General features: G+C 41.9%; 1 protein-coding gene across 2 annotated transcripts in view; it reads right to left on the bottom strand.

Annotated features, from left to right (window-relative positions):
* Positions 1 to 21,913, bottom strand: part of raver2 (ribonucleoprotein, PTB-binding 2) — a 64,271-nt gene that overhangs the window by 20,731 nt on the left and 21,627 nt on the right. For both annotated transcript variants that reach the window (XM_031859584.1, XM_031859585.1), the window contains exons 3-4: positions 7,965 to 8,272; positions 6,895 to 7,059 (exon numbers count right to left, since the gene is read on the bottom strand). In XM_031859584.1, coding sequence (XP_031715444.1) covers positions 6,895 to 7,059; positions 7,965 to 8,272 — 473 coding nt within the window. The remainder of the gene's footprint in view (positions 1 to 6,894; positions 7,060 to 7,964; positions 8,273 to 21,913) is intronic.

Genomic DNA, 21,913 nt, shown 5'->3' with positions numbered 1-21,913 from the left:
CACACACACACACACACACACACACACACACACACACACACACACACCAAAAGTTTCATATTGTGTGTAAAAGCAACCAAAATGTGAACTGGTCTAATCCAAATAAAGACATTCTGCTCACAATTTGATGGCCATACCCAGTGAACATCACTGAAAGCTAGTGGAACAATGTCATCACATTTTCTTCAAGGTAACTGGTCAATAGAATAGAGCTCTCCTTGGCCAGACAGTAATGCTGACCAGTAACAATTCCGAAAGATGATAAGAGTTTTCTGTCTCGGAGGTTCAGCCATTTCCAGTGTGTGAGGAGCAGCTAAATAATGCAGGCAGGCTAATAGCTTAAAGCTAATGGATGATATTGGATAATGACAACGGCTGAACGCTAATGGCTTATGGTTAAAAAAAATGCACCACTTGACCTACTGTTGGTAGTGGCTGATAAAAATACCGCAAAAATACACGAGTGCTTGATTTAGCTTACCTTTCACAGGATATGTGCAATTTTTGGGACTGTTTACAAATCTGGTGCTCAGATCAAGGGTACCTGAGCTATTAAAATGTATTTATTGAAATGTCATGGTTATGGAAAATACAATTGAAAGAAGTAATTTTATATTCTGTAAGAGATACTGAGCATTCAGTGTAGAGACGGGTCATTTTGCCAGGTGCATATCTCAGCTGATGATAGGTTATTGCAGATCAGCATTTGCGATCACGGTGGTGAGAACAAGGAACGTCAAAGATTTGTTTGATGTAATTTAGAAAGTGACTCTTTGTTTGTCCCCAAAGAAGCACTGACAAGTTTATTTTTCAACTGCAAAATACCCCGCTTGGTATGATCACAAGTATAATGACTTGTATTTTCATTTTTTTTTCCAATCAAGGACCATCTTATTGTCTTTATACTATGTTACCCAGGGCCCTTTCCCACTGTATTTACAGAGGATGCTTCATATATACCAGGAATACAACTAATTACCATTTTCATTATAGATTAATCTACTCATTATATTGTTGATATACATCAGAAAACAACTTCCCAAAGGGCCAAGATAATCTGCAAATGCATGTTTTGTTCAATCATAATATATTCTGCTTATTATCATAGAGCACCAAGTACCACTGGATTCTTTATATTTTTGTGACAACAATTAATCAGTCATATTTACAGCATTTACAAGACAGCACACTCAACTACTAAGTTTCAGAGGATGTGTGATTGCAATCACACTTCTATGCGGTGTAGTCAGACATTTTCATTGTAAAAAATGGACAGATTACAAATCAGTGGGGGACAAATGTATTTGTACTTTCTCAGCCTGAGTGCAGATGCCTGCTACCATCAGCGCTCAATCAAGTGGCCCTCCACTCCCTCCCTCCCTCCACCCCTCCTCTCATTCGTCTGCTGTTCCCTCCGGTCTGAACAGAGGATGGATGGATGGATGGAGGGAACAAGGGAGGGAACGAGGGCCGAAAATGGATGTATGCGTGGAGGAGTAGGTCGATAGCTATTATCATCAGCATACATTAAGCAAACTGTATGGAAATGACCTGAAACACTCCACCACTCGAGAGATGGATGAATGGAAGAAGGAGAGAGAGTTGGAGTTTGGAGAAGACGGTGAGAGAAAGAGAGAAGGGAAGAGGAGTGAAGGAGAAAAACATCAGTGATTGATGAAGGAACTGACAAGTGAAGAGAGTGAGAGGATATGAGCCAGAAAAGACAGGAGGGAAAACAAAGGAAAACATGCTAATCATTATTCTTCACAACAAATAAGACCGAAGTGGGAGTGAGTAAACTGCAAAACATACATTATATATCAGATTGGATTCTAATTGGATTGTGTGCGAATGGCATTCAGCATACCATCAACTATGTGTGTTGTGTGCCAGCGTGAGTAATAATGTGAAGACTGAGTGAGTCTCTCTCTACTCAAATTCGCAGATTGCACTCACCCTATATAAAATATATTCAATCATTAGTTAGATCTGCACAAACAATTATGTTAATTTAAAGTAGGCGTGTGTGGACTGTATGTGAGCCTTGTATATGCCAGCTGTCATTTGGTTCATCTATATATCTTAGAAAAACTAAAATAAATGAAGTTTTGCTGTTTCACTTATTCAGACAGAAAACAGTAGTTGCTACACAAAGGGAACATGTTAAATGTATTGTAACCATAAAGTAGCTTTGACATTATCCACATAGTTTGACACATAAGGCAGCTGCAACGAGCAGTGGTGTGCCAAATATCAGTCATGACAAAAAAAAAAAACTAAAAATCAAAAGATGTCTGTGATACTGAAGAGCTGAGAGACTTCTTCTTCATCTTCACTCAGCACCGTCTGGAATTGTAAAGGTCCCATAAAAACCTTGATCACATGTTGTTACAATGATATTTCTTTCAATTGGAACCTCTTTTATATCGTGGACATCTCATTCTAATGTCTGACCGTTGCTCTGCCTTGTCCTCAAGGTATGATTTAGAAAAATTTAAGTGTAATTAACTGCATTCATTTGGTGCTTCATCCTGTAAATTATCCTCGACGTAAATCTAAAACAGATTGGCCCAGAGGAAATTCCAAATTGTAATGACCCTACATCAGCCCAATTAACAGAATGCAATCCTTCATGTTTTGGCAAACAGGTAGTAGAGTTTGAATAACTAATTAAACGAATCCACTGCACCATAAGGTCCATGGTATGGGGTGCAAATCACAGCAGGTTTTTCTGTCATGATGTAACATCTAAATGAATATGTCCAATAAGTATGTAATCATCATGATTTTAATATTTTCCAAAGAGTTGTAACTAGGCATTCACTCTTCGCAGTGCTGAATGTCTATGTATATGTATTGTACATGCAAACTGACAAATGTAGCTTATTGCATAATGTTCATGTAGCGCAGTTTAATTTCCAGCACACCAAAGAATGATGCTAAGGTATTTAGTTTGTACAACTCTTTTGACTTGTACTGAAACATTACTTGCCATCCCTGATTTTTGACAATGTAATCAAACACTTCTGCCAAATGAGTCAAGTTGACGTACCTTGAATTATTGCATAATTAACAGCAGTTGACAACCTCAACTTGTTCATTTTGTTCAGCCTGCCATAGAACATTATTTCATAGAGATATAAAACCCTGTATGCACAGTTTTTGGGGGGTTAAAAAAACAACAACCTGGGGATCAAATCACAAGACATGCTGATTGTTTTTTCCAACTCTTGTTTAGTGTTGTTGGACAGACCAAAACCTAAAATATGACCAAACCTCTAAAATCATGAACTGTATTCAAATGGACAGAGATGTTACGTTGGCAGGTCTTACATTTAGATGTAGCCCAGAGTGCATCTTACCCATGTCAATAACTTCATTTGTCTGGGTCAACTTTATGTATTTTGCATCAGAAGACACCATATTAATAAATGTATCGTATGTGACTTTAAGAACTCCCTTTGCCTAACATCAGCAAGTATATTTGGTTTAATAGCAGAAATATAAATAAAACATTTCCCCCCCCCCCAATGCATTTTGTACAGTAAAGTGTGTGTGTGTGTGTGTGTGTGTAAGAGTGCAGAAAAGAAACCAAAGATGCTAAGCTAGTTATCAGTGTGTGTGACAGCTCTTGACCTCAAGTCGTGGTCCACAGTGAAGAGATGCTGACTGAGGCACCGGCAGGGTTTGTGTGTGTGTCTGTGTTTTAAACGGCCACATCAGCTGTCTGAACTGAGTGATGAGGTCACGACAGCCCTGTCACAGCCTTCTGTGAAGCAAGGTACGTGACCCATCACAGTGAGTATGTTTACATGGACACAAATAACCTGTTTATGATCGGGTTTTTGGAGTATCCCGTTTATGTGTTTGCACCCCATCTCCCGTATTCAGAAAGTGGTATAAGCCCTTATTCCATTTATGCAGCTAGAGTACTCCGATAGAAACCGGGATACTGTTACATGTACACAGCATGCTCTTAGTGCTTCAGCCAAGTGACATAATATAAATACAAAAAATGTCAGGAGCGAAAGCGTCTCACTTCTGGAGCAACAAAGAAAGAAAATGTTGTCTTTCGGTGATGAAAGAGGATGCGTATCTTCATCCACTGATCCCCTGTCCTATGTAGTGACAGTGACAGACTCACGCCGCTGTGGAGGACAGTGTTATGAGAGTAGCGTAGCTGTTCTGCTTTCAGTTCGTAGTGCGTGTGGTTGAGAGAGAGACATGGTAAATGTGCTCAGAGCAAACAGCTGTTGGCGATCCAAAGAGGTTATGATGAAGATGAGATGTTATCGTAAGCTCTTTGGGAGATCGGAACGGAAAAGAGATGATTAATGAAGTTGTCAAGTGGTAGTAAATGTGTAGTGTTTAATATTTCCTCTCGCTCTCATCTCTGGTTTGTTTTTGTAAACATCACAGCGCCTGCACAAATGGAACGCAGTAATCCGTAACCAGGAACCAGGTAACTAGTATTTATCACGTATACTTCTCTGTACTCATGTAAACATCACATCCCGAATATGATCCTACCAGGGATAATCCTCAGAAATGAGATATTCACGTCCATGTAAACACAGTAAGAGACCAGTTTAACTGTACAGATCTTCATGAAGAGACCTGGAGAGATGTGTGTATGTGTATATGAAAGACTGAAAGTGTGACTATTATTCAAAAAGATAATTTAGAAGTGGAAGTCTCCAGATAAAACAATCAAGAAACCATTACTCTTGAGATTGGGTGATGCCACATGAAACAATTCCACTAAATCAAAGTTGAAATTCACCAACAAACAAATGTTTGTGGAGGGTTTTCATTATCTTTGTGTGCAGCAAAATATGTAATTAAACTTGACACCTATCTTTGAGTTATTCTTTCTTTGAAGAAAGAATACACTGCAGGTTCCCCCAAAGGGGGGCAATGATTGTGTCAGGCAGCTTAAAGATTGTACTTGGAAAGACTTTAATTATCTGTGCGACAATGAGTGTGAGGAACACGGTTGTTTGTATATTCAAAACTAGCATTTTCTGTTGCTTCTGAATAAAACAATGCAACTGCATTGTCAAAAAGTGGGGTACTTTATCCGTTTTCAATCGATCTTCAGATAAATTCATCGCTTTTTATTATCGGTTTTTCATAATCCTGCTGTATTATTTAATAGTATTCAGAATTAGCTTTGATTCCTCCCACATTCTTATACAGCTCATTTTGTTTCACTAGGTTCAGCTGCTGTGATGCTTTTTGTTGTCTCCTAGTCAGCCATCATCATTACATGTAAAAATATGCAAACAATCTTTTCACCGTGACTGACAGTCTACCTCTCTTCACCATTTCACTTCAGCTCTCCACCTCTCTCCATCCCCCTATTAGTCCTGACACTGTCTGCCCTCTCCTCCCTCGCTCCATCTTCTCTCTAATAGGTCTGGCATTCTCAGCACTGTCCTCTCTCCTTGCCATCCCTCCTTACTGTCTCCATCCTGTTGTCCCTCTAATCTGGTTGACATTCTTTCCCCTTTCCTCCCTCCATCTCTCCTGGATGACTTAAACTAAAGTGCTGCATGGAGGGTCCTTACGTGGGTACCAGAATTATAGCGCTGAGGGCCAAGGCCACAGGTTAAATGCACTCTGCACAGAGCAAAAGTAACAAGACCGCTGAGGTCTATGTGCACAGAGGAAGAGGTTTTCTGTAAGACAAACTGCAGCTGACGCCAGTAAGATATAAGATATGTTGCGATTATATTGTCAGCAGCTTAAACACCTAGCTCTCTGGGATGCACATATATATCAATAAAACAATCTTTATGGTGGAAAATGCGAACGCTGACAGATTGAACCAACAATAGCTGGGTATGCCACTTAAAACAGAGCTGGTGCAATAGGAGTGATGCTTTTTAGACAATATTTGTGTTTTCCTGCATTGAAATCAAGAGTATCCTCAGTAGCATCAATCCAAACCAGCTGACAAACGTGGACCTAGAGTGCGTCAAATGAATACAAAACAGCAGTTATGATTAAAAGGGCTTTGCAGTACTCTCCCACACAGGCGTGTTGGTAAATGAAATACTGTGGCTACTTGTTTCAAAGCTAGCTTGTATGTTTTCATATCCCTCTATATGTTGTTTTAGCATCCTGTTCATCGGAGTACAGGTTTTCAGAAGCTTTGTGCTTTAAGTATTTCTAGTGCATACATGCTGAAGTCCAGTAGCTCACACACACACATACTGTACATAAAGAAAACGCTGAACTATAGGTCAAAGCCTGCTGGCTCTGCAACAGTGAAGCAACATGAGCTAAACACCCACAAAGCATCATGGGACCGGGATGATGTGGGTGTATTGATTTCTATGTGGGAGTGGGGCGAAGGGGTGGAGCTAAAACTGGTAATGCAGCAGATGACAGATACCTATTGAGTGATGTCGAAATAGGAACGTGGGGGTGCTGTGGCTGTAACGGGGCAGGGTGGTATATAACTCAGCTGAACTGAAACACAGCAGAGTGGGAGGAAGGGAGGGGGTTGAAGGGTGGGGTGATAACAGCACATCTCACCTGGTGGTGTTCGACTGATCACCGTGTGTGGAAGAAGGGAAGCATTTCAAAGTGACGTAACTATTATGAAGACTTTGGTGGATTTTGTGAGGTGAATATCGTTTTCTTTTAGAGCTTCTGCTACACTATAAAGCACGAAGAAAATGAAAAACAGAACATTTATCTAATATTTTGGTTTCACAGACATGCTCAATGAGCCGTAACCTCTTTGATACACAATTTTGCAGAACTGATCGTATGAGAAGTGAAAACTAAAGTCCCCGTCACATTTTTGTTGGAATGTTTTTCTGGTAAGAAAGAACAATTGTCTATCACACTATCTCTCACACACACACACACACGAATACACACCTGGCAGAAGATAGGTTTGTAGGTTTCTGAGAAGAGCTGGGTCAGTTCTTCAGAGTCACAGAGGTTTAGCGGCAGCCGGTTTATGCACAGACACTTGGAGTGCAGGTTCTCCTCTTGGCTCAGCTGGTTGACGTCCATCCACTGCACCATCAACGAGCGACCGTCCTGCACAATCAGAACACAGGATCAGGTTTTTAAGACCCTGAACTCGCTTTCCCCTCCTACACTGCATAAGCACCCATTACATTCTGCATTTATTGTGAGAAAATGTTAGTAAATATAACTTTACTTGCTTTTATATATTCATCCTCTTGGCTCAAAAGTGTTGATTTTGAAAGCTCATCAGCCCTTAAGCTGCACACTTCCATCTACAGTTTTGTTTCACTGATTGAGCCAATCAGACATGCGAGGTTTAGACGATCTCTTGTATAATTTAAAGTAAACTGCACTAGAATTCGATGAGATGTTTTTTGTTCAGGGATTCCTCCCTCAGTTCAATGTGTTCAAACTGAAAACTGTTTCATATTTTAGGAGATAAATTGAAATCAACTCATCTGGCAGAACCCATATTGGTACTGATTATCTGTTTTCTGTTTGGACAGCTTCTACAAAAAAACCCAAATGATGTTTACAAGTTTCTTTGGAAGTAAACAACTCAATGTGAGGATGTGACCAATGACTGAAATGCATCACTCCTCTTTCACTCACTTTGTTTAAATCAAAGAAGGCCAGCTGGTTGCAGTTTTGTTGGGGGCTAAATTAAATCTATATAAATGTGGAACCCACTTTGTGTTGGCCAGTAATCTAATTAAGTATAATCAAATCCATTGTTTCAATAAGTTACCTGAAAAAAAAAGTGGGGTAATAATTGTATCAAATCAAGTGAAATCACATTAATTATACTGTAGTCAAGTCGAGCCAATTCAAGTAAAGTGAATTAAATTAAAGTGTAGCCCTGGTTTGGCCCGGCAAACTAAAATGCATCTTTTGTACTCAGGACACAGGAAATTAAATTTTTTTTTGAAATAATCAAACATGACAGGATCATTTTAACAACTGCTCCAACATACCAGGGGCCGGCCCAGTAGCTCAGAACGGGCCCGTGAGGCAGAATCCTTCTTCATGTATTCAACAAACCCATATCCTTTGGAGTGGCCCGTCAGCTCGCTGTACACCAGGAAGGAGCGCTCGATATTCCCGTAGGCGCGTACCAGCTCCTCGAGCTGCTGGGCAGTGAAGGTGTGGGGCAGGTTGGTGAGGCAGAGCAGGGAGTCGGTGGGCTGCAGCGTGACGTTGATCAAGCGACCCCGGACAGTGCTGTGATGGAGGGAGCGGATGGCATCCTGAGCCTGGTCCCCGTTCAGCAAAGTCACAAAAGCTGGAGGAGGGGACATTATGGAGACAGCGACGAGAGGGAAAGACAGACGGAGACGAGAACAGACACAAAGAAAGAGACGCACGGACATAAATGGACGCGTGAGAGGCGAGCGGACAGAGACAAACACAAACATACATTCAAAGCAGTTTGTGGAGATACAGGATGGAGACACACAGTCAACAAAAGCAAAACATGCAAAAAACAACTCACAGGAAAATAGAAATAAATAAATGACAGACCGAATGTGTGTGACAAAAAAATAGGGGATACAAGTTTGGGCACAAACAACCAAATTCACAGACAGACAGTAATAAAGACAGACGGACAGATACACAGAGAGAAAGACAACACATTAGCTAGAAAGCCAATAGGGAGCCACTACGTAGGGGGAATCCACTGTGACACACACATATAAACACCTTATCTATTTGAAAACTGATACATGTGTCAGAGAAACAATAATACTGATGAATACTACGTTTAATTAAACACCACATGCAAATAAACTGCAATACCTAAAGACAAATATTAGCCTCTTTTTCATGCCAGTGATAATATTTCTTAATATCACTGGCAGAGTATAGTCTCTATATACTTTACTATACTCTCCTCCAATCACCAAGTCTCGTGTTTGTTTTCTCTTTGCAGAATATGATCTCTCTTCCTTTCCTGAAACTGAAAATGTCGGCTGTGTTTGAAAGAATATTCCTTTTAGTCCCGTAAATCAAAAAAAGGTTATCAACTCTTCAGAGGTCAGTTTTTGCCTACAAAATGAGAAAAGTCCACAATATGACCTGTGAGAGTATTGAGAAGGCTTTGATATGTATTCATAAGTTACTATCTAGTCAGTGAAGCCGTGCTTAGAATTCCCAATAGGCTTCCTTTCCTTTTAACAACAATACCCAGCTCAATGAAGAATAAAAAAAGAGTGTAAAGGCCCATTAATAAAACCACACACACATAAACAACTGTGTAATTAGGCTGAACGGGAGGAGCACAGTGACTGTAAAGAACCTATAAAGCCTTAAACAGCCTTGCATGAAAAACAGCCACGGACGGATTCATGGGCTGTGAAATGAGGTGGTAATAAATTGATGTGCAGTGTGTAGCTAAAGAACTAATGTGTGCGCGAGTGTGACTGACAAAGACAAAAGGTCTGTTAAGAGAGTTTTGTGTTGCACATCTTGCATATTGGAAATAACAAAAACACTAAACATGTAAACAATACAACAGGCTCAGAGGACGTAAAAAATATAGACACACTGAAAAAGATGAGAAACTGGGATCTCTGCCCAGATGAAGCAATTCACCAAAGACCAGATACAGAATGTGCACGATGCTGAGACTGGACCCAACTATCAATTAAGTCAAATAACTTCTCAGCAGTTCTGTGAAAACAGCTGTGACATCTGACCAAAGAATCATCGATGTGCATCACACCGAGGAAAACACGAGACTTTCCATCACTCAGCAAAGCTCAATGTTTCTCGGCCCCACTGGACCTGCTCGAGAGGCCGGCGGGGTAAACGTGAAGTCGCATTATGCAGCTCTCAGATGGGACTATTTAACTATTTAACAGAATTAATTTGAATTGTAAACATCTGACCATGCCAAGTCAGAACACAGAGGGCGTGAGCACGGCCAAAACAAAACACGCGTATAAATAAAAATGCTTTTTGATCCTGAGAAACAACTTCTGGGGTCCAGTGTAACCATGGTGACGAAAACCAATGTTCAGACCTTAACTGAATTGCATCACATCTCAGTACACATCGGAGGCAAAATTCATATTCATAGTGCAGTAGAACAGCACAAGGCGTAACTTGTTGGGCTGTTGTGCTGGTGAAAATGCAGACAGGTGCAGTCCTTTCATTGTGAGCGTTTGACCTGCAACCCCCAACCAAACTCACATGTGGTTATTCTGAGCCTGAAGTCCTGCACATCTTAAATTAGGGTTTCATCACTGTTCATACCAGCTCCCAACATGCGTAAATTGACTACTGTTGTGGAAGTGTGTTTCAAACACATCCAATACAGAGGTTATTCATGTTGTTTGAGATGTGTGTTATTGGTCAGAGTTTGGAACTGCTGTCATTACGTCCTCCCTGCATCCACTGGCTGCTCTGTTGACAGGAGGACTGGCCAAGATAAAATGTCCAATTACACCGACATTAATGTACTGCATAGTGATATAAAGAGATCCGTGTCTCAAAACATATCCACCAAAATCAGTAATGTGAAAGGCAGAGGCATTAGAGTACTTTCACATAAATTAGACACTATGACACTGATTATTACTTATTTGTGATGTTTTATTTTCCTTTCATTTCATTGCACACAAAGTCAAATGCAGACCAATGTGAGCTTCAATGCATGTCCATGAAAATTAAACATGTTGCACAACGCTTCTCCAGTACGCCACGCTTTATTCAGCAAACATTTTCGGCTATCTTACCTTCATCTGGGGGGGGGGGGGCATCCCCGTTCTGTGTTCCTGTTAATGGTGCTACATGTTGCAGGTGAAAGTGAAAACCTGACAACTTGTATTTTTGATCATTTTCTGTAATGAGGTGGAAATTCAAACTTTGATTGAATTGATATCTTAAAGTATCAATAAGGACTGAACATGGAACTGGAATGTTTTGTCTTAGGATTGACCTCTAAAGGACACTGTAGCCCAATCAAGTCTCTGGCACCATTTTAAGCATCAAACAGTATTAAAAAAAAAAAAAAAAAAAAAAAAAAAAAATCAAGGTATGCTACTCCAGACTTGGCTCCAAACAACAAGTCATTAACAGCCTACACGCTTCAATCTGCATTAATGTGTGCGGAGGCGTTCGTGTTAGAGTGCACATGTTCTGTGGTCAAAAATGGAGAAGACCCGAGAAACGGCAAGACCGAAAATAATAATTGAGGTATGAGGTGATTATTTATACTCTTTGGCTACTGTTCCACCACACACACACACACCTTCAGAACAATTCAGCAACAAAAGCAATATCCCATAATGCCAAGTTCCATGTCTTATCCTGAGTGCACGATAAAAAGTGTTTGTTTGTTAACTTATTTAAATGAAAACACTGGCGCAGCTTAATGTTCCCGCCACTCATCAGAGGGAGCAACACAGCCAGAAAACATCAGAGTGATAAGTGAGTTTTGGTACTAAAAGAAATCACAAACAATGGTTACTCAGTCGAAGCTGGTTACATCTACGTGGCTTCCATTTCAAGATATCATGTTCATCTCCTTCACAATCTTAAGGAATGGCAGCTTTCAAAACATATCAAAACCCCAAAAGAAACTTCTCAAACCACTCCTGAGTCAGAATCCACTACTCCATCATTACTGTGTATATTCCAAAAAAAAAAAAAAAAACTTTTAAAATAGATACATTTGGCATTTCAAACATAGCTTCAGAGCTATGAGGAGGCAATAGCACAACAACGAAGTATTGTATACTATTTGGCACTGAAATCCATTTCAACAGTTGGGAATCCACGCCAACTAGAACAGAGCCTTTGAAGCCTAAATGGTATTTTACTTGTTTTTCTATTCAAGATTGTTGGCACAAACTATTTTTATAGATTTAAAGATCTATAAAATGCACTTATGTTTGCACCTAAAAATTGATATTATCACAAAATTTATTTTCTTATGTTAATCAATTCATTGTAATGTATAAAAAAATGTGAGCAAACGGGAAATCTTCATCACAATTCCCGCAGATCACGTCTTTCCATTACAAAGACTTTCAGTTCAGAACGGAAATAAAACACAGAAAGCAGGAAACTCACATTTGTGGGGCTGAAAACAGAGAATTTTTGGCATTTTCCCTTGAAAACAGACTTAAATTTCAAATAATCAAATGATAATTTAAGACTTAAATGCAGGAAGCAGATATGGAAACAATCTAGACAGAGTCACAATGTTGGCAGAATACCTACGTTCCCTCAACTCTGGTGCAGTCCTTCAAATCAAACGGTAACATCAACAGTAACACATATGCGGAGCAGACGGGAGATCTGGAGGTGGCTTAAAAACATCTGTTACACGGGACAACTCCCAATGACCTGCACACGAACATCGCCTCTTTTATCTTACATCAAAGCTTCAGTCTGTGTCCGCGTGGTATACAAACCAATCCCTCAACATCGATGTTCACATTATTTGGTTAAAAAGACTACAAAGTAGTAATACATTATACAATATACGTGGGCATCTATGACTCAGTGCATGTGCACATCAGATAGGCGCCAGAGTCTTGGATGGAAAATATTCGAAATGAAATGAAAAAGATGTTGAAATGAGCAACAATTGGGACATCTGCTGCACAGGCATCCACGTTTTCACAGCAACATCAACGTAGGCGATCTCCCGCTCCATCTTACCCTCACTCGTGAACAAGACCCCGAGATACTTGAACTCCTTCGCTTGAGGTAGGCACTCCGTCCCCACCTGGAGGGAGCAATCCACCGGTTTCCGGCAGAGAACCATGGCCTCAGATTTGGAGGTGCCAACTCTCATCCCCGCCGCTTCACGCTCGGCTGCAAACCGCCCCAGTGAATGCTGGAGGTCACGATCCGAGGAGGCTAACAGGACCACATCATCTGCAAATAGCAGAGAGGCGATCCCGAGACCCCCGAGACCGACGTTCTCCGCCCCCAGGCTGCGCCTAGATATCCTGTCCGTGAAAATCACAAACAGGACCGGTGACAAAGGGCAGCCCTGGCGGAGGCCAACACCCACCGGGAACGTGTCTGACTTATTGCCGAGAATGCGGACATAGCTCCTACTGCAGTCGTACAGAGACCGGATCGCCCGTTGTAACGGGTCCGGCACCCCATACTCCCGCAGCACCCCCCACAAGACCCCCCCGAGGGACCCGGTCGAAAGCCTTCTCCTAGTCCATAAAGCACATGTAGACTGGTTGGGCAAACTCCCAGAACCCCTCCAGTAGTCTTGCGAGGGTAAAGAGCTGGTCCACTGTTCCACGGCCGGGACGGAATCCGCACTGCTCCTCTTGAATCTGAGGTTCAACAAACGGTCGGAGCCTCCTTTCCAGCACCCTGGCATAAGCCTTCCCCGGGAGGCTGAGTAGTGTGATACCCCGGTAATTGAGCACACTCTCCGGTCCCCCTTTTTGAAGATGGGAACCACCACCCCGGTCTGCCAGTCCATGGGCACTGATCCCGACCCCCATGCGACATTGAAGAGGCGTGTCAGCCAGGACAGCCCAACTATGTCCAGCGCCTTCAGCATCTCAGGGCGGATCTCATCCACCTCCGGCGCCTTGCCACCAAGGAGCTTTTTAACTACCTCAGCGACCTCTGCCAGGGATATGGGTGAGCCTCCCCCTAGGTCCTCAGGCGCTGCCTCCTCTGCAGAGGACATGTTGGTCGGGTTTAGGAGTTCCTCAAACTCCATGGCATCAAATAAGAAATTGAAAAACACATGTTCATAAAAATACACACAGAACAAGCAAAAGACACTCCTGGAGCTTTTTTTTTTTTTTTTCTTTAACACATGAACAAGCAGATAGAAGGCTGGAGTGTTTGAGGCAGCCTGCCTCAAAAAGCAGGCGCTGCACCGGACCGTCTTGGTGAAGAGGGAGCTGAGCCGGAAGGCAAAGCTCTCAATTTACCACTCGGTCTACGTTCCTACCCTCACCTATGGTACGAACTCTGGGTCGTGACCGAAAGGACAAGGTCGCGGCTACAAGTGGCCGAAATGAGTTTCCTCCGTAGGGTGGCCGGGCTCAGCCTTAGAGATAGGGTAAGGAGCTCGGTCATCAGGAGGGAGCTTGGAGTAGAGCCGCTACTCCTTCGCGTCGAAAGGAGTCAGCTGAGGTGGTTCGGGCATCTAATTAGGATGCCTCCTGGACGCCTCCCACTGGAGGTTTTCCAGGCACGTCCAACTGGGAAGAGACCCCGGGGAAGACCCAGAACACGCTGGAGAGATTACATCTCCCAGCTGGCCTGGGAACGCCTCGGGATCCCCCAGAATGAGCTGGAACATGTTGCCGGTGAGAGGCAGGTCTGGGTCGGCCTGCTTGACCTGCTGCCACCGCGACCCGACCCCGGATAAGCGGTGGAAAATGGATGGATGGATGGATCAACGTAGGCAGATCAAATGCAAGGTCAGGATCGGTCTAACACGTCTATACAGAATCTATCCCCACCTCCCTGTATCTGCATCTGTCAGCCAGCCTGTACTTGTCTTTCTCCCTCTTCTGCATCTCTATCGATCTCTCCATTTTTGTCTTTTTGGGCCTACTCTTCTCACCTCACTGCTCTCTTAACGACCGTATTCCTTCACATCTATTGGCTTTATGTCCTTCGGTCTCTCTCTCACTACTGCGCTCCCAGTTTCTCCGTCTCTGTTTCGATGTGCCTCTGTCCGTCTTCAGATACCGCCTCCACCCAAATCAATTACCTCGAACCCCATCTAATACTCTGACACACACACACAAACACTCTCGGTTATGGATCTCTTACACTAAGCTGAGAGCCTAATCTGGTTTTAACCCACTAAGTACGCTACCTAACATTAGGCATTACGATGAGATGGAGAGAATATGGTTTTGGCATTATGCTAAAGCTCTCTCTTTCTATTGCCTCTAATGACACAGTGCTGCCTGCAAGCGGGGGCTGACGTCAAATCCTGCTCAATACTTTCCCCAGCAGTGAAGGGGAGAACTCTACGATGCTTACAAAAAATAATTAAATAATTCACAGCCTGGCCATTATCGAGTGGGTTTTCAAGTGAACTTTGTCAAAAAAAAAGAAAGAAAATACATGAAAAAAATATTCACAAAAGCGCGTACGTCTTAATTATGGGTCTCCGCTTCTGAACATGTCGATTACTCTGTGTGTTCCTATGAGGAGTGGGTAGGGGCACAGGAAAAGAAAAAAGAAAATCTTCTGTTGAAATCACCTCGAAGGCTGCAATTCTGCTGCCACGCTCCCTGTTGAAGGAGCTAATTAAAAACAGGGGAGTTATGAACGCCAAGGCGGACAACCTGAAACTCGAGGGGCTGGTCCCCGTGCTGTGTGGAAGGTTGTCCCCACTGCTTCATCTTGGCCCCAAGGCGTGGATAAATGTCTCAGATGGAGAAAGAAGTCTCACAGAAATAAACAACTCAGTGGACTAAGAAGGAAAGGTCAATAATATTGGTTCAATCCGTAAGGGATTGCTCACTTGATGACCTTAAAAATGCTTGGTAACTCCTTGCAATTGTGTACAAATACATAATTGATAAGTATAATACATTTGAATAGCATTATTCCCCACCTAAATCCTATTTTTGTCCCCCAGTCTAGTTTCTTTGATTCATTCATTAAAAGACCACTAAACCGAAATTGTGTACAGACGTGTGGTTTCCAGACGGTGAATCCTACCGACTTTGGTGATACCCTGACTTTTCCTCAAGCACCAAAATGAAGTTACCGTGTGCATACATTTCAGCTATACTGTACTTAATGCTAGTTAGCAGATGTTAGCATCTTAACGGACTAATGTCGCACTCATGTCATATCGGAGTTATTCTTGTAAACTTGTAAATGTTGTTCACAATGACTGTCAATTAAATATGTTCTGAAGACTCATATATGTGACTTGACATTATACGAAAGTGCCCGAAATCAGCCAAATTTCAACTTTCAATGTAATTAAACCCAAATATAATGGATATAATGTCAGTGTGTCAATGCTCAGTATTTTTAACCCCTTACACGTCAATCTTAGTTATAATAAAACCATCTTGAGTTGTCTGTTAACAAAGGAATCTTTCCTCTCCGATTCTTTAATTATCAACCTGCCTGTAACTCTTTCATTATCCAACATAAACATATATTCAAGAGCTTTCCCCTTGACAATAGATGATTTTATCAGTAGCCATCTATTATCTCTTTTATGATACCTTCATCCCTTAAAGGCCATCAAGTGAAAAAATGATATTTTCATCCATTTCACAGACCCTTTCGTCTGTGCTAAAGGTGAAAAGTTGCTTGAGTAATGATGTCGAAGTTTTCAATTTGCTTAAGAGATGAAAGGAAGATAAGAGGAAACCAAGGAGCCGAAGACGGTGTTTAGAAATTACGTCATCATTGCAATTTCAACCTGAAGTAAAGGTAATATTATCTGTGTGTTTGAGCCGAGGCTGACAGGCCGGGAAGGATGAGCTCTCTGTGGACCTGCTGCTCTTTCGTTATCAAATCACACACACACACACACACACACACACACACACACACACACACACATTATACACACGGGCAAGAGCACCGAGTCTTCTCCGAATAATCCTAACAATGAAGGCCCCCCGAGGCTGTTCTTGACTTAGAACTGTAAAGTGTATAAATCCTCAGATCACACAGCAAACATCATGTCTAACAAGGACGAAGCACCGCTGTAATCTGTAAGGCTACCCAAACATTTAAATTGTCTGAAAGGCAAAAAAAATAAAAAATAAAAATTTCACAAATAAAAGATGAAAACAGGACAATAATGGAAGAATGATATGTGGCTCCTTTGCCTTTGACTATCTAAAACACCAATAGCAAGCATGTCTACAAATATAAACACGCATGTTAAAAAAGCTACGACACAGCCATGACTGTGCCTCTTAGTTCTGTAGCACCAATAAACTCTCATCCTCCTTTGCGTCTCTGTGGCTGTACATTCCTCCCGGCCGCTCTGCTACAGCATCTACATGAGTAAACACTTCAGACGAGCTGCATCCTCCCCTCTCATCCTCCCTTGCTCTCTCCAGCGGTCCTGTCATCCTCCCTTGCTCTCTCCAGCGGTCCTCTCATCCTCTCATCCTCAGAGCCCTTGGTTTTTCAACACGCCGGCCCTCCCTTCCTCTCCATCATCCCCACCTCCTCGATTCTGCTCCCATTTTCCCGTCTATCTCACTGTCTTTCCCACAGTCCTGCAGTCACCACTTCTACTGCAGTCTTCAGGCGGACATTAGGGCTAAAATATTTTGTGGATTCATTAGATCTTAATTATCATTATCAAAAAATATGGCTTACTGCAACTGCATGTAGCATTTGAATGGTATCAGTAAAATAAAGTTTTCTATTATCTCAACTTCTGTCCGTGTCGTGGGTGTTTTGATTTGGACTGGTCTGGACCTGCCTATAACAACCACTGGTCCTGATCAAGTCCAAGTCCTCTCAAACCCAATTTTGAATTGTGAATGTAGCAACGTTTCACACGTCCCCTCTGTACACAGGCTGTGCAGGGATCTCTCGTCTCATTCAGTCCTGCAAAAAAACTAAAATCACCACCAAAACCCAGTGGGACAAGTGCGGAGCAAGATGCAGGCACGCAGGGAGCAAGAACCGCAGAAATATGAATGAATGAAACATGAACACAGTAGTTATCAAATGTAACAGAATGTAAAATCAATTTTAAACAAATAACTTTAGAAAGGATGATATGAATACGAAATCAAACAATGACATCTGGACATGAGGCAAAAGGTTTTTTGCAAGAGTTCTTATTATTGAGTTTGATGTTATCATCTGTAGCAGTGGTATTTAAATGTTATAGTAACATATATGAGGTCGGTAAGTGTTTGATGTGGATGGACAGATAGATGGAGAAATGGAGGGATGAGATGCATAAGAGGCAGTTGCTGAGTGGATCTACCACTCGGCGTCTCTTCAACCGGCCGCCCACTCACCCACCCACAGCTGCATTGTTCACTCCGCCACTCTGTCCCTCTTTGAAACATTTCACTCTAAAAATGGATGCATCATTTAACATATCCACAAATGCAATGCTGTGAGCTTTTATACAGTGTAGTATGCATATAAATATATATATACACATTTATATTGGAAATATATGCCAAAGCAAGAACAGCTACTCAGTCTGCAGTTGGAAGAAAATGTTTGCCACCAAATACTTTCAGACAGTAAGAAAAACAAAAAAGTGAAAACAGTGTTAATGATTTTTAATTGTGCATGAGATCCCGCCCCTGCCAGCCATTGTGTCATCAATTCATCATCTATTGATCCTTCCAGTAGATCACTCCTTCAATCTCATTTTTCTCTCCGTCATGCCCTCCATCTTTCCATCTCCCTTTCTCTGATTAGTCACACAATCTGTCATTTTAAATCAATCCTAACCCTTCACCTTCATCCCCCATCCATAAATTCAGTTATTTAACATCCTACCATCACCCAATGTGTGTGTGTGTGTTTGCTTGTGCGTGTGTATTTTTCCACGTGTACTGGTGTGAACTACAGATAAGACACCTCTGACACAAACTCTGGTTACGATGACCGAAGAGAGAAAGTACGGGATTATGACCTAATGAGACATCTGCACATTTGTTCTACAGTAGTAGAGTATTTCTACACTGTGGTATTACTATTTTTACTTGAGTATAAGGAAAAACGTTCAAAGAATATCTAGACTGTTGTCGAATCAATAAATGTCATAAAAATGTTACTTGCTTCTAATTACACCAAGGGCACTGTAGTTTCGTCGAGATTAAGTCTTTGTGCACGAGTTGTTGCTGCAACATTTACACCTCTATATACTCAATTATGCATGTGTACATCTCCGCTATTTATATCGGCATTTGTCAATCTATAATGACAGGACAGTCTGATATTACAATATTGATAAATGAAAATATTGTTACGCTAGTTATGGACTTGTGGATGTGAAATACAGGAACAATGAGGCAGCTTCTGGAGCGGCCATAGTGCTGTTTCACACGTCCCAGAAACAAATGTGATGGCCTCCATTATTGAATATCGCCTCGTAACGAGGGAACGATAATGTCCATGAGAACCAGCTAAGGAAGAGAACATCACAATCCTCATTATCATCTTCTTCATTGTCTTCTTTTCCTCTCTTGGCGTCAAACACGAGGAGATTTTTTAACTAGCTAAAGCGTGTGGGTACTTCTCGCTTCATTAGTTACCCACAGTGCACTTGGCCTAATAAAAAAAACTTAAAATTGTGAACACACACATACACAAAAAGAAAGCACAGGCAAAAACGTGAAACATGATATGACACACTCACATATTCAGTCAACCTGACAGCAGGAGCTAGGAGGCAACAGGGTGTGTGTGTGTGTGTGTGTGTGTGTTGAGTGTGATCAAAGATAACAGCCATATCACATTTGCGTGGCCTGTGCTGATTTACATTTAGTGATTCACATGACAGAGAGGGAGAAAAATAAAAGAGGGGAGGAAGAGAGGGAGACACAGAGAGGGAGAGGTAGTGACAAGCTGCTGTCCAAGGATGCAATTAGATGAACTCGGCTGCTGTCAGACAGGAAAAAGAGTTGTGTTGAGTCTGAAAATGGTTCTGTTAGCTCGTGTTGTGTAGTCCAGTAAGAACAACCCCTAACACTCACACACAAACACACAATGTCTTACTCCACTGACTCAAGCGCTCTTATTAATGTCATAACATGATTAATTACACCTACTGTGCAGCGAGAGTACGAGTGCTCAAAACTCTTCAGAATTTGTTCTCGTAAAATTTCTTTTAGCTTTATCATTACAAAGCCGCTGAAAGTGGATTAAATAAAAAGGGACTACCATACGATTCCTAAACATTGCTGCAGCAGAAGCTTCATCCTGTCACACGTACTTGCAAACCGCTTTTGTGTGCGATTACATTCCGTTGTATCACCTCTTACTTTTGTGAAGCTTTCTATACGTGTGCTTTGGAACATGCATGACCACAAAGGTAGACGGCAGTAAGGAAGATCCAAATTTCTGCAATGAAAAGCGATTTTAAGGGCAGAACTGAGACTAATAGAAAATACTTGTCCTTGTGCATTTGTAATTTGTTTGCAGACCCTGCATTTGATACCCAACCCTATAATGAGCTTAATGTTTTTTCCAAATTTTCGCAGAAACCCCAAAGCAGTGAACCACAGCCGTTTCTCAGACCGTCAACTTCCACGTAAGTGCAGCCTTCCAGACATCACACACAACTAACAGCAAAGCTAATCAACTCTATTCAGCAGCGTCATTACCGGAGAAAAACACAAACCAACAGCAGCCCAAAGACATTGATCTTTGCAGGGAGGGATGCAAAAAATGTAAGCAAGAGAATAGCTTATTGATGCAAACACCAACAGAAAAAAACAGAACAAAGAAGAGCTAAATTATTGTTTCAATGACAAAGTCACAATGGAGACAGTGCATATGATAGATGGTGCTACTTGTGTGTGACTGCAGGACAACTCAACCTGTAGCTTGTGCATTTCAGCTGCACCATCACACTCTCACACATACTACTACAAAGCGACAGGCCAATGAGCTTTATGCAAGCATGTGTTGTCTTCATTACTGGACAGTGCAGCAACAAACACAAAGGCCTCCACTGAAAGGCTGGGATTCCCATGATAAACCCCACCATTGTATTCCCAGATCCCTGGTTCCGCAGCACTGTCGAATTAGCACACATACCTCTGGATCTTCATGTGGAAGCGGGCTGGGTCACTGTGGCTGGTTTGGCCGGCTAGCTGACTGGTCGGACGGTTGGATTGATTGATGCCTGCTGATTCCTAACAGACTCTGGGTACATATGTAAATGTCTGCATCTGTGTGCCTGTCAAGCCGCCCGTCTGGTTCTCTGAGGTTTCAATTCAGAGTTGAGTTAAATCTCAGCAGAAGACACCTGAAACCAAAACAAGCCTCAAACTTTCACTATATTCAATATTAAAAGAGTTACGTTTAATCAACTGTCTTTCTTAGCTGCATTTTCTATTTCTGACATTTGCTCTTGAGAAGACTTATTGTTAAGCTAAACTCATTTTCTACCAGTCTGTGATCTTATAGAGTTGTGGCTATAAATAATAATAAGTTGATTAAATATGAAGACACGGATCACTGTCTAAGGTTATGGAAATGATTGGCAGTAGAAGTGGATCATGTACGATAGAATCTGATAATAAGGAATACTTAATTTAAACTCTTGAGTTTACATACGATTGTTTTATTTGGCCTGTTATGACAAACACTTAACATCCTTTATTAAAGGCCTCAGGTGAGTTGAAACATTTGGGATGTGAAGACCAAAATTAAAATCACACATCAATAGAGCCGGAGTCTGAATGCGCCAAATTACCAGCCAACACAAAATCTGCTCCGATAATGAGATTTTATACAGCGCTGGCAATCCCACCACATAGTAATGTGAATATGGAGACAGATAACGACAGATGCTTCACATTTTTGAACGTGGGACAATGGCCAGCTAACAAGCTGCTGGTAAAGTGCCTCCAATTTGCTAATGGTGAAGCAAGAACTTAAGGAAGGGAAGAGGGAAGGGGAAAAGGGATTGAGAGACAGCAAGATGTGGGAAGGAGGAATATCGCAAAAAGGACGGTGAGAGGATTAGATACTTTTTGAGAGGACGTCTTGGCTAAAAAAAAGGGGTTGTGGGTAAAAAACCACATCAGCAGCTCAGTAAGAACTGAGGTGATGGTACTCGTATGTGTGCGGTATGTGTGCGTGTTCAGAGGGTGGGTGTTTCAGGAAAAATCATCATTAGCCGAGGAGCTGAAGCAACAGCGCGAAGCAAAGCCGTAAATGGAGACAGGGAGTTTCACACACACACACACACACACACACACACACACACACACACACACAC

This window comes from Anarrhichthys ocellatus, unplaced genomic scaffold (genome assembly GCF_004355925.1).
Source record: "Anarrhichthys ocellatus isolate YVR2014 unplaced genomic scaffold, GSC_Weel_1.0 scaffold22, whole genome shotgun sequence".
Lineage (NCBI taxonomy): Eukaryota > Metazoa > Chordata > Actinopteri > Perciformes > Anarhichadidae > Anarrhichthys > Anarrhichthys ocellatus.
The sequence above is the reverse complement of the archived record's forward strand: the minus strand, read 5'-3'. Positions and strand labels throughout refer to the sequence as shown.